This window comes from Pezoporus flaviventris, unplaced genomic scaffold (genome assembly GCF_033815535.1).
Source record: "Pezoporus flaviventris isolate CSIRO_AGI_PZ_B2104156 unplaced genomic scaffold, CSIRO_AGI_Pfla_v1 ptg000066l, whole genome shotgun sequence".
In the NCBI taxonomy this organism is placed as follows: domain Eukaryota; kingdom Metazoa; phylum Chordata; class Aves; order Psittaciformes; family Psittacidae; genus Pezoporus; species Pezoporus flaviventris.
Genome location: NW_026892614.1, coordinates 18,683,269 through 18,697,265, shown reverse-complemented (window position 1 = coordinate 18,697,265; position 13,997 = coordinate 18,683,269). Strand labels below are relative to the sequence as shown.

The 13,997-nt window shown below is 37.0% G+C and overlaps 1 protein-coding gene across 3 annotated transcripts in view; it reads right to left on the bottom strand.

Annotated features, from left to right (window-relative positions):
* The window catches only part of PRKN (parkin RBR E3 ubiquitin protein ligase), a 740,903-nt gene that overhangs the window by 269,955 nt on the left and 456,951 nt on the right, over positions 1–13,997 (bottom strand). For all 3 annotated transcript variants that reach the window (XM_061471412.1, XM_061471414.1, XM_061471413.1), the window contains exon 7: positions 9,053–9,189. In XM_061471412.1, coding sequence (XP_061327396.1) covers positions 9,053–9,189 — 137 coding nt within the window. The remainder of the gene's footprint in view (positions 1–9,052; positions 9,190–13,997) is intronic.

Here is a 13,997-nt window from a genome sequence, read left to right as displayed (position 1 = left end):
ATTAGCACTAGCTTGACAGTTTAGTGGCCTCTTACTGTATGTAACAGGCTGGGACCCTGCAATCCACATTACCTCTTTCCATGGTCTTCTCCCAACTGCCTGTGTTCAGTGCCATTGCTCCATCTACCCTCTGTGCAATAGCACTTCAAAACCATCCAGCAATAAACCCACAACAAATGTCATGCAGGTAGATTACAATTGCAATAACAAAGGTCCAATTCTTGAAATTGGCCTATGGCATCAAATCCTAAGGAAAAATACTAAGGTGCAATAACTTCAGTCAATTCCAAGACTGACACAGTGCAATGTGCAGATGTTCAGATTCCATGAAAAAAAAAAAAAATCTCTTGAGCTAGCATGAAAGGATTTTGAATAAAAGCACTGCAGATTGCATCTCAGTGGCATTTCACCAGTGCAAACAACACCATTTGTTCTGACTTTGCTTCTGATTTCCACAAAGTGCTTCAGCTACAAGGAGCTGGTTTGACTTCCACACTTACAGGATCCTTTTCTGTGTTCTTAGGGAAGGAAACAAGGCTACCAACTAGCAGTAGATGACATGACAGCTTTTGTAATGTGAACATGGATTCCCCAAGGACCAGAATGAGAATGTTATTTCATCCACCACCACTTCTAGGCAACCCCTACATTGGAATGTATTTGACCCAAATAAAGAATGAAAATCTCTTTTCTAAATGGTATGCCTTATCTCCTCCCACCTCCCCCCCCCCCCCCCCATGACTTTCTTTTCTTGAAATACATTTCTGGGGAGATAGAATTTACTGAGATGCAGTTTCAACCATGTTACTTTTCATAACCCTCGCTTGCACCTACATTGTGCAATCATTTGACGTATCTGTTGTACCAAGAACAAATCTGATTTTAGAGTTTTAATAAGAACTTGCATCAATAAATTATAACAGATTGGTGATCAGTAGCATTATTTATATGCAATATTTTTGTAGCCCTTACAATGCTGATGTCTGCTTCATGGGGATTAATTATTTTCATAATTTTGTCAAAGTAGTAATATAGAAAATGTCAAAAGAAAATTAGATTTTCAATTTCCAGACCCAGAAATTTAATTAAAGCCAACTCCTTGTTGAAGGGGAATGTCCTTAGCTGGTTCTATGATATGGCAGCAGCTCTACATGCTGCAATGTGGGAGACCAAGTCTTAGAAAGTGACTCGGGGAATATTAATCACCAGACTTCAGAGACTAAACACATACTGAATGTGCCACAGTTGGTCTCAGCAGGTTATACATGGAGTATATAAGTTAGCAGACAGTAATAATTTTTATAAAGGCCGCTGCACAGTCCACCTCAGAGATGGTGCTATACTGAAAGAGACCCTCCTCTGCTCAGGTAAAAACTGATACATTAGGAAATCTCTTATTAGGAAGGCATGAAAGGTCAGCTTCCCCTCCTGCTGCTCTAGTGTAAGACAAACACTTCAAGCACATTCTAGCTGTAAAAACCAGCATCTTCTACAGTCCACTGGACATTTTTAGAACACACACTCAGGTGTCTCCAGTCTGTGGAAGAACAGTCCACACATAAACCACTGAACTACTGTCATTAAAAACTAAATTCCCAGCCTTGCCAAAATGTGAATGAAGCTGGAGGCGTTATTTTCTCACTTTACCCACTCTCCCTCTTTAGAACTTTTTTCTTTCATTCCTTGAATAGACACTAACAGTTCTTAATGCACTGCTTCTTTCACCTCTCTCTCAGTCCCTTTCCTTCATGACCCTTCGCCCTTTTTTTCCCTGTATACGATTCCTTTCTTCTATTTATCTCCCTTACCCCCATGTTTCACCCAGACTCTTCCTCATTAACTGCCCATGGACTAGACTGGGAGCACCCAGAAAGGGGATCCAGGACGTCTATGCACTATCCAGGGACAACTGAATCTAGTCCTGGTTCAAAGTGAAATCTGCAGCCATGAATGAACACAAAAGCTTCCTGTTCAAAAGCTGATTCTTCTTTCTTAAAAAATATGTTTTTCTGGAGAAGACAGACTCCAAGGAGATAACGTCTAAATCACTGAACTTGCTATAACAGCGCTTTATATAAGACAAATTAGAAAACAGCTTGAATTAAAAGCCTATTCAAGTAATTGAGTGTAAAGTTGATGACTAACAAGACTATTACTTTATTTTATTGTTCATGCAAGTGATGATTTTTCTCAGTCAGATGGCAGCTTAGAAGTGACTTGCCACCCATATACCCACATCAAGTGATTATTGTAAGATAAACCAATATGGGCAGAAACACTTCCAGTCAGAATGAATACCTTTCATTTCCAAAGACAAAGCCACAGCATTCACTGACTCAATCTGAGAGAAAAATTCACCTTCACTTCAGCTGGATGTGGATATTAATGAAGGACAGACAGACCCCCCAACACACTTCTGCCATTGCTTCAGTATTTCTATATTTGACAGTGGACATCTTATTTCATAGGAAAAGAAGTCTGCTTTGAAAGTTGATTTCTAGTTCCTCTGAAAGCCAATTGATTTCTAAGCAAGATCTTTTCATTATCTCTTATCCTTCATTACTGCTAACCAGGGTAAGCCTATCTCCATACAATTCACAAATGAAATATATTTCAACAGAAGATCTAGTAAGAGATAAGGTAGAACACCTATGGTTAAGACATCTCATGTTGAATTTAATTACTTCAACTAATATTTTTTTAAGGATCACATGGCATGATTTCACTATAGCTGCTCCCAGAGAAGAATACAATGCCTGCCTCAAACACACCATGGGATCAAGCTCTGCTTGTTCTACAGATTGAAGCTGTTTAGATATGGAATTGGCAATCTGGTGCTACAGAAACAGAGCGGACTTGAGGGAACAAACCTCAGACATGGCTGCTTGAACTTCAGCCAACACTGAAAATGGAAATGAAGCAGCTGTTGTGACTTCTAAACGTATCCTTTGAGCTAGCCTCATGTGCCTGTGCTAGTAAAGAACACAAAAAAACCTACTTGATACACTGTTGGTTCATGTTTATTTCATGCCCACAGTGACAGTAGAACGTAGAAGACCATAAAAGATTCTTCAGTGAACTGCTGCAAATTCAATTAACTCTTGAAAGTAAAAATTTGGTTCATCTATGTGCTTTTTCCCTTCTCCACCAAAGCCTAGTTGCAATAAACTTGTAATTACTTGAACAAGGTCCGGTTAGCTTCACCTACTAGATGAGGACAGAAAGCAGCCTAGTTGTATTCCCTGAAAAGCTTCCAAAATTTTTTAAAAATAAGTGGACAATTTGGTCAACAAGGCTCTTTCCTCCAACGTGCTGCACAGAGCTATGCTATTTGTTCAGTGCACATACAGTCTTACAGAAAAAAATCATTACCCATCTTAGCATATTGACCAAGAGTTACAAAAAGTTAAAAGAAGGGCAATTAGAATTAATATTTCTTTCCTTTCTGGTTTCCTAAGTTACTTCAAATATTTTTTTACGCAGGGCTATTGAAGAACAGAGATTTCAGAAAGTGTTGATGTATTGAGGCTTCACAGCAGGTAAATCTTATTGCTTGTACCAACCAGTGCACTCTTCTTGAGAAGGCTCTGTCATAGATCACTGACCTTCACATTAAAACCCCTCGCACACACAGACCTCCTACATTTAATAGAGATTTTGTCTGTAATAGAAAAAAATCAAACATACTATTTGGAGTTATCAAATCAAATACAGTTTTCCTCCTCCCTTTTACTTGCCAACTGCTTAGGCTACCTGTTTATTCTCCCCTTTTCTTTTTGGGTATTATGAATTTGAAAGATGTTTCAGATCCACCACTGCAATGACATCCTCCACAGGAATAACAAGGTGCCGTTATTATACAGATATCATGTAATGGGATAAAGAACTTAATCCTAATATATATGCCTCCTTAATCAGTCCCTAGAAGCTTTCTTTCAATGGAACACGGCTCTCAAGGCAATTTATTATACTTTAAAGCTTTAGTCCTTTTTATTAGCAGTTCTATACTCAAACTGGTTGTAATTTCACTTATTTATTTATATATCTGTGTGGTAAAATCAGATTACTTCCAGACACAATAGTGTTTTGCAGTCATCAGGAGAACCGCATCTTTTATCTGGATTCCTTTAAAACACATCATGCATATGATTACTCATAAGAAATAAAGTGACGCAAAGACATTTTGCAAAGTGCCTACAGCAGTGTAAAACCTTGCCTTTCCTTAGCCTCATCACCTTTTCTTCTACCAAAGATCTGTGGAAGTTTATTTTACCCTGGGGACCAAGACCTATAATGCTGTAATGTTATTTTAAAAAGAAACAGTATTCATAGGAACAGCATGTGTTTAAATGGGCCAATACATTGAATATTTGTATACAATTCCTGCTCTGAGGTAATGCTATGAGATTCTTTGCCCTGCACAGTAACTAAATAACCATAAATGATCTTTCATGCATATGCAAATCTATCCCTTTAAGCACCTTATTAATTATTTCAAAGATACTTGGAGGTCACCACTCATGGAAATTTCTATGCATGAAGCCTCATTAGTACAAGACACCATACAGAGAGATGGGATAGATTTTTGCTGCCATTTAGCAAGGGCAGAGAGAGTATAATCTGTAGCGTTTGCTTTTTTATTTTTATGACCAATAAAATCCAGCCAGCTCCTATCTGTAAGTCCTTGCTCTGAGCTGATACAGTGGGTTTGAATCTTGGGGCTTCTGCTACACTACTCTCAATAGCTAATCCTATCAATGCACTAGTTATCATGCTCAGAACTGCAGTCCTCAACGCTGGCTGTTCTCAGCTGGAGTAGTGCTGCCTGGCAGCATTAGCAGCTAAGCACTAAGAAATTAATGTTGTTCTTCTAAAAATTACAGCAATGACACATTTTGTGTTGGAACAAAGCAAACCTATGGAATTATGAAGGTGATGTATCACAGCTCATCAGCTGAGATGATAGCCTTCTTCTGAGCATGTATTATCTCCTGCTTAATTAGGCCACATAACAGAAATCAAAGAAAAGCAAGGATATAACCATACAAAATACCTGAACGCAGTAACAAAATGCATCTTCTGCTATATCTGTACCAGGAAGCAAGAAATTGAACCTACTTGAGAAGCACTGTTTATCTGAAATCCCTAGATGCTTTCAAGCTCAAGTTATCATACACATGTGATGATAATGCTGATCTTGTCTGTCACTGTGACCCTTTGCTGTAGCAGCTGCTGTTTATTTTTATTCTGTTGTGTGTGGTGCTTTCACCTCTAGATTGATCCAATAAAAGATATTAAAAACTTGCTATGTTGGTACATTCCCTTGATAAAAATCAGGAACAGTGAGTCAAATGTTAACAGAAACTTCAGGCTATGTTCATTATGTTATCTCTATTTTTGAAAAACACTAGAATGAATGGAACTAATTGGAAGTGCAAACAATTTAAATAGGCTTAATTACAAAACCAAACCCTCCTGTACAGTTCTAGGGCAATGTGTGCACACATGCCTTGAAGAAATGGGGTAGTTTTTAAGGAAATCTGTTCTTACTGAAATGGAAAATAAAATAATTTTTACAAAGTCCAAAGTCAGAGTATTAGTATTTTGTATTCAAGACACCATATATGCTATTTCAGTATTAGTCCGTGATGTTTAAAAATACATGTATTAATACAGACTGTTTTGATCTGTCTGTGTAACCTGATCACCTACCATGACATAAACCTCATTACAGTAAATACAACTTTGTCTTGTATTCCTTTTAGAAGCAGGCTCAAATCAACCTCTAACCTTTCAATAAAGCTCAGGTCTAATATTTTTTGCTCTGAGTCATGCTCTGTCAGATATAACATGTATTAAACCAACACTGACACGGTAAGAAAGAGAAGTCTTTTCTTAGCATGTCCCATGATATTCATTCCTGTCAAGTGAATTCATTTTAGGCTTTAACTGAGGTAATTAGAGAAAGTTGTGTCAACAGTGCTTTACCATCCTCACATGCAAATACAAACTGGAAAGTGCAGTTGCAAAAATTAAGATTGCTAACTGTAGACTGCAAAAATGCTATCTTATACTATAAAGTAAGAATGCCAAGATAAGTGAAAAAGAAAATAACAGGATACTGTTTTGAATGTTTCTCAATTGAACTCATTGCTGAGGAAAGCCACCAGATCCATAGCTATGAAGCAGGCTAAAATCCTCTGTAGCTGAACAGTAAGAAAGAAAGGGTTGGCAACTCATGCATTACTCTTCTTCACAGGTCTGATGCAACCTCAGCCTCATGACTTTCTCAAAGAACAAAGAATAGTCATCAGTTCCTAACTCCAATGTAACCTGGTATTTTCTTGCATACCAGAACATAGCTGCAGAAATGAATCACTGAAGTTGTAATAGCACTGCTTAAATTCTTCATCCTGCAAAGCACTCTGAAAGATAATGCTTACAAATGCCTTTTTTGGTACAGAACTGATAACACAGCAGACTGATGGAGGTAGAAATCAATTTTAGGTTTAGATGGAATATTATTTAAAAGTGCTGAATACTCATACACTGTGACTGAGAACCTCTCCAACACAAAGCATGCCATCGCAGTATAATGTCAATACTTCTTAGAGATAATCAGATTGGCTCTGAGCAAGCAGGTATGCCTAGACAGCACCACACACCACTGTGCAGAGACACTAGCACAGATCTCAAAGCAGTATTTGCCTTGTCAGTCCTCATCAGCCTACCAGAAGTGTCAAAGAGCCCATAATATGTGCTATACTGACACAACTATATTTCTTTCCCTTCAGCATTACAATTCAGCTTTACCTCTAGAAACTCTGTACTGCACAGCAGGGCACTACACTGTGGCAAACCTAAACTATGACCTCCACTGGCACAGGACAGCACCTCTGCAGAAATTTTTCCAAGAAACATTCTTATTAATAGGAGCTCAGAGAGAAAATGTATCAGTTATAGTATTATTATTACTACTGCTATTAGTACCATCTTAATGTATAGTATTCTAAAAACAACTTTCCTATTTGGGGAGTCCTGAAACTTTTAAAACTTCCATATTTAGCTATTTTAACACTTAAAGTATAACCCAGCTAAGGCTAGATTCACAGCAACAGCTGCTTTTCCATTACCACAGCTGAACACTATCTCACGTGAACAGCAGAAGTACCATTTATCTTTGCACATCTTTTACAATATTCCTTTCTCAGGCCAAGCCAATGTCTTCCTCACCATGCAAAGACTGAAATCGCATCTCTGAGCATTTCACTCTGTCTTCTTGCATCTTCCCCTCATGCCATACCTACTCTGTTTCTACTGCTCAATTCCCATAGAGTTCAACACATAGAGGAGAGAAAAAAACTAGCCTGCTACTGCCAGGCAGGGTTAAAAACTTTTGCAAACTTCTTAGTCTCCTCTTTGAGAAAAAAAAAAAAGACAGACAAAACTTCTGAACAGAAGTAGAGTTAATTAGAGCTGCAAAAATCCTAATACAAGTTTTGTGGAGCATGACTAGCAATGGGTTTACAGACAGAAGTTGTGTAAGGGTCATTAGTTCAACATAACACCTAAACTGGAGGAAACTCTGTGATGCTAGCCATGGCAGCAAGAAGGCTCACAAGAGAGGAGGAAGATGAGTTGCTTGCTGCACCACTGGAACAACTGATCAACTTAGGGAGCTAAAAGGAAAAGAGGAAGAGAACTGATAAAAAAAGAGGGAAAAAAGGATGGATCCATCTCAAGTAGCTGATTAATTTGTGTGGGAGCAGAAAATGGGTTAAATTTTGGAGAAGCAAGGAAGGAGGCTCAGCGTACAGACTGCCACACAGTACTATAGTAATGTCAAGGTCAAGGAAAGAGAACTGGGTATAAAGTTCCTGTCAAGTTCTTAATGACAAAATTTCTTACACAATGTTATAAAGTGTTTCATGCAGTATGAGATCAGTGTGTAAATGCAGTAGCAGAGCAAACTGTTGGGGTGTAAGTAAAATGAGACCTGGTGAGACAGCACATAAACAGCAATTTGAGTGGAAGGTGATGACCATTGCTATCCTGCTCCTGAAGCAATTAAAACCAAGTGAGTTTAATGGTTTTTACTACTGTTCTTTCACGTTCTTACTGTTCTAACATGTTCTCACAGTAAGTAAATGCCACTCTCCTAAGAAATTTTGTCTTTTTTTTCCCCTATCTAGTAATTTGAAATCTATTTGCCAGCCATTCATGTAATCAGGCAAATCTATCTTCCGTTCAGCTTCTAATATGCTGGAAAATTATACAGTACTTGTGAGCACATGTTCAAACATAGCAACACGAAAAATAAATTCTAATTTTTTTGTTCACAGCAAAATTTTTGAGAATTTGCAATGGAATCAATTCTCAAAACATGTCTTCAGGTTCAGTGTAAGCCTTTATTTTGTTAAGTTAAACCGTCTCCTGCTCAGGTAGAACAGATAATCCACCATCTTCTCAAGTAGAGATGGCAGATGTCATTTCATTCAATGACATTCAAGCTGACAATTAGTAGCAATAACTTCATCAACAGGAAGGCTATTTGAAATTCCCATTGCAGTCCTCTTTTTATTAGTACTTGAAGACAGGCCAAGAAAGTTAACACTTTACTTAATTTGAAAGTGGAAATGTGGAAGTCAAGGTGATATTTTTTAACTAGAGTGTAATGCTATCATCTGCTAACATTTTGTGATTATAAAATTCTAATGTAAAGAAAATATCACACAGTATCACAGTATACTAGAGATTGGAAGGGACCTCAAAAGATCATCTAGTCCAATCCCCCTGCCGGAGCAGGAAAGTATGCATTTGCTTTTAAAAGAAATGCCCTTTCGAATCCAGTTAATTCCTCAGTTCACATGTCTAGCAAGAAAGGCTCCGATATTCAAATATTTTCTCCATTAAATTAAACAAGTCATATGAAAACAGTATGATTCCACACATATATTCAAAACTAATAGGTGATTAAAAAAAAAAAATCTTGACATGAAATCAAAATCACATAAATTAAAAACCAAAAAAAAAAAAATCAGTTTAAACATACCTACACAAGGGAGAGAATAGCCAAGCTCTGGGTCATGGATGAACTGGCGGTCATTCAGCATAGTCACACAGTACAAGTGGAAACAGTCTAGGCAAATGACATGGCGATGCACACACTGGAACACAAGCACAGGACTCCTGTAAAAAACAAAAAACAAACAAAAAAAAAAAAACAAGAACAAAAAAAATCCAGTGAAAATGATTAATAAGGATGGGATCAAATCTGCAAACTGGCCACAGCCAGGAGAGGCAGCACCTTCCAATATTCTGCTCAGGACCAGCACACTGGAGATGAAAGAAAAAATGAGTAAGTTAGGAAATATTACATACAGGTGAAATGTGCCTTCACTGCAGTCTTCACTGCAGGAACACCTGATCGGTTTGCTCTAATTTTGCAGGTTAACTTCTGCTAACTCCTGATGGACGTACCTTAACTGTTAATTCTGAAACAATGACTATGAACACCTTGATAAAGCACTGTACTCTGTTATCCTATATTGCTTGCTTATCTCTCCTTCTTGAAGAGTATTATCAACCTTGAGTATCAAAACTGGAAAACTTGAGATATGTATAAGCTGAGAAAAATGATGAACTACTTTTATTTGTCTGTGGGCAAACAAACAAATGGGTTATAGGTTAACATTTTTAGTAACTATGAAGAAAAGGAATTATTTTTAAAAGTAAAAGGACAAATTTTCACATATTCATGGTACTCCAGGATACAGGTATTAAAATACAACATCAAATACAGTAGTACTTGTGACAAAATCATTAGAGTTAACAATACTCCTTTAGCTTCTATAAATTCTGCTAGACGATGCTATGAAAACCCACTGAAATAGTAAATCATCAAGCCCTCAATGTAAGAATACAACTGCAAAATGTAATCAATAATAATTTCAGATACTGTATATAAGCATTTAATCTTCCATGAAAATATGCTTTAGAGCTGCACATACTATAGAATTCATGGCAGTGTGTTGGTATCTCCAAAAATACAATTTCTGTGTTTTAAGGATTTTGTTGAATAAAGCAGATTAGAAACTGAATTAAATAAAACCTCCCCATTACTAATCCTTATTAGTTACCCCCTTGCTGTTCTGAATGTAACAAATAATAATTTTTAAAAGACAGCTGTTAGGCAAAATGAGAAGCTGATCTATATCATTTTAGATCTGGATGGTCCCAAAATCATTATAGAGAACAGGAGGAGCAGTCATCTTGTCCTTTGGGACAAAAGTCCCCAGTGTTCACCAGATAAATGAAACCTTAAGCAAAACATCCCAAATATTTCTTTCTGAAATGCAGATATAATTAAAATTTCCTATAACTTTAATGGATACATCATTTTTAGGGTTAACTGCCCATTTTTATTACATCAGTATCTGAGTATCTTTTTTAGTTTCATGGGAAGCTCAAGGGATCTAAATTCACAACACTTTAATTTCAAAGACAAAACATATCTTATGCATAAGAACAGATCCACAATAGAAAGCCATCAGAAGTTGAATGTCTTAAAAAAAAAACCAGGCCAGAAATAAAAATGGCATTATCAACACTTCCACCTGAAGTTGTAGGAAACCAAGACTGACAGCATTTCATTATGCCAATGAACTAGTACTGCCAGTTACTAATGTAAATTATTTTTTGACAAATATTTTTGCTTCTTAATATATTACAACTGTTTTTAAATAAATGCTCCATCTCTGGCAGTGTTTAAGGCCAGGCTGGATAGAGCCTTGGGTGATATGGTGTGGGGTGAGGCGTCCCTGCCCATGACAGGGGGGTTGGAACTAGATGATCTTAGATCTCTTTTCAACACTAACCATTCTATGATTCTCTATAGTCCAGAAAAAGCACAGCTATATACCTATACGCTTAAACTGTATTGTTAGAACATTTTAAGATTAACGTTGTTCCTATCTTTTACCAGTACCAAACTTGCAAGCAACGCGCATGAACTAGCTATAAGTCTGGGTTCTGACTGTCACAAAACATGAGCTTAAGCTTTCACAGCTATTATACTGTCTGCTAATTTTGCAACCCACAGTATCTGCGGTGTAAGGCTTTGAGAAACTCAATCTGTATGCAATGCAGATTTATTCAAACACATTTGGCACTGGAACAGTCACTGTATTCCAACATTTTCAGATTTTGTATCAAAAGAAAGCACTTCTATCTTAAAAGTGATACAGAAGTTCGGTCCCTAAGATCAGTAAAGACAGAGATGTAAAGATTATATTCATAATGGCGGGATGAAACTAGTAAGTACCCATTTAGGATAACCCCAAGAGTTATTAATAGAAGCCTTGCACCAAACACAATTTATTTTAGAAAGGAGTATTATGAAAGTCAAAAAATTTGCCATATAATGTAAAAAGGGCCCTTGCTCAATCTAACATAACAGTCTAGTAATGCAAATCTGGTATATATTTTAGAAGGTATTTCATAGGTTCCATTTACATAATACATTTGGCTGAATTAGAGGCTTCATGAGAATAATATATAAGAAAAAATGTTTCTCACAGCAAGGGATAAATTGGTCCTTTTTATTCACCAATTACAAACGTAACCACTTTTAAAAATTGAAAATCCAACATTACAACGCATCACAGAGAATTCCCATAATAAGTCACTTGCTCCTGTGCTCTGATTTTGTCAGAATGTTATCAGCATGCATTTACTTAGAGAAAGAAAGGAGAATCTAAAATGTTTCTCCTTGATATTATTGCTGTCAGATACCTGTGTGGCACAACAGCGCCATAGCTGGAAGTACTACCTGGTCTACACACTCTTTCCTGAAAAGCATCACACTGCAGACAATTCTCAGATAGACTACAACAGTATACTAACTAAATAGACATACAAAGACTACATCTTTTTTAGATAAGAAGCTCACTGTGAAATAAATCTCCTGACAGTTATTAACATACTGTGAGTGAGCCCAGTGGCTATGAATGTGAGGGGCTACTTAGCATAAGGAATTATTTGCAGACATAACAGTGGATTAACTGATGTATCTTTCAATGCCTGCTGAAGAAAAATGTGGGCAACTTGTCCCTTGCTTGGTCTTTATCCTTCTTATTTTGAAAAAAAGCTTCACTGAGTAAAGGTTAAACAGCACACCACATACATCAATCCATTATTTTTTAGCAAATGTGAGTTGTCACAGTCTGAAGCACTTCAGATCAAAGAATACCTCTAAGCCTGTAGAAATCTGTGAAAAACATGTTGGACAAATCTGTGAAACCCCCTTGGGGTCATTTCTAGGTGACAGTTGGATTTTTCTCACCTCAATCTCAAAATCTTAACCAAATAATAATAAAAAAACCCTTAGCAGATGTCTGTAAGGCTGCCTTGTTGGGATTACAGTCAGCAAAGCAAAAAAACAGCCACTTGGGATTCATTTCTGTGCAGTAAATAAATCTGAATGCACACAGCTATATCACAGCCTTTAACCCCACCTATGAGTGCTATATTTATCATAGCACACTTCTGCATTTCTAATACATTTTTCCATGTTGTTAATCTTCCTGTACTTCAAAAGGCTCTCTAAGTACCACAAAATAATTTCATTTATAAACGAATTTCTATGCCATTCCTTAAGCAGCATTCAAGCAGTTTTGGCTCTACCCATGCACCAAAACAAAGTTACAATGCCTAATTATCCAAATTATTCACCTACCATGTCTTCCTCATAGAGCTGTTATAGGAAGCGTTCTAATTCGTACAAAGCTGGTGGCACACGTGGTTTTCCTGTCTAATGCGTACTGTCCACAGTCTTATGCAAAACTACTGAAAGGATTGCTCATTTATGATGCTTTAAGTTCATGGTTTTCTTACCATTAAAATACCTCCAAGTACTTCCAGTTAGAGTAGATTATTAAATTCCATTAGAAAGATGCTACTAATTATACAAAATATATAGAAAGCACAGAAAAAAATCACAGGGATTTCTCTTTTAGAATTGAGGCAGTTTGAAGGAAAGCATAGCAACAAATTCTGCCTTTTAATGAGCAATACACCATTAAGGGTATTAGAAACAGTGACCTAGCAATTGCAGACAACCTGTAAATAAGAATGCAGACCTCTAATTATTTAGACAAGGGTAGGTATGTGAAATGGGTATCATACAATAAAAAAGAAACAATGATAAAATACCAAGAAATCTCAGTTACAACTTTGCAATCAAGAACCCATATTTCAAGGACTTTTAGGAACACACTAAAAGTACATCCCTGCCTTCCCTTCCCTAAGAGATGAAAATAATTCTTCACAGACTGTGCCAATTAAAAAAAAACCTGTGTATATAAATACAGTATTCTCAGAAAACTGACACATTAAATCCACTAAAACAACCAAAAAAAATCTGGTTTTGTGTCTTTGATCACTTGCCACACAGCACATCAAAGGTCATAAGGTGAAGGTTATGAACAGCACGAGACATCACTGTGCAAGCTTACATTTTCTGGCTGTGCTTCTGTATAAAAAATGTATTCTGACCCACAGCTGTTAACTTAAAGGGGCATTGGCAAGTGAAAACTGACCTACTTTCTCCTGTATTATGTTACATGTTTTCCTCTAAAATGTGCTTTCATGTTTCTTATTTCTATTGGAAAGCAGCACCATGCGGCCAGAACCCAGGAACAGCCTGACAGCAATAAACCAGAATATAAGAAGGAAGAAGAGTCACACTTTAAATTAGCGCTCATCATGGCAAGTGCTCTTTTCAGCAGTGCTCCTGTTAACTCTATTGTTAAGGGTTTTTTTCGTGCTGTGGAAGTGACACACATTATTGCCTGTAAAATCTGTGATCACTGTGCCAGGCAACAGCATCTGCCTCCCGACAACACAGGCAAAGGAATTCAATGTTATGTGCACTGGTACGTTCATATGAGCACCCAGCATTAAATATGTGCTATGCCTGCTTGCTCAGACATGCCTTG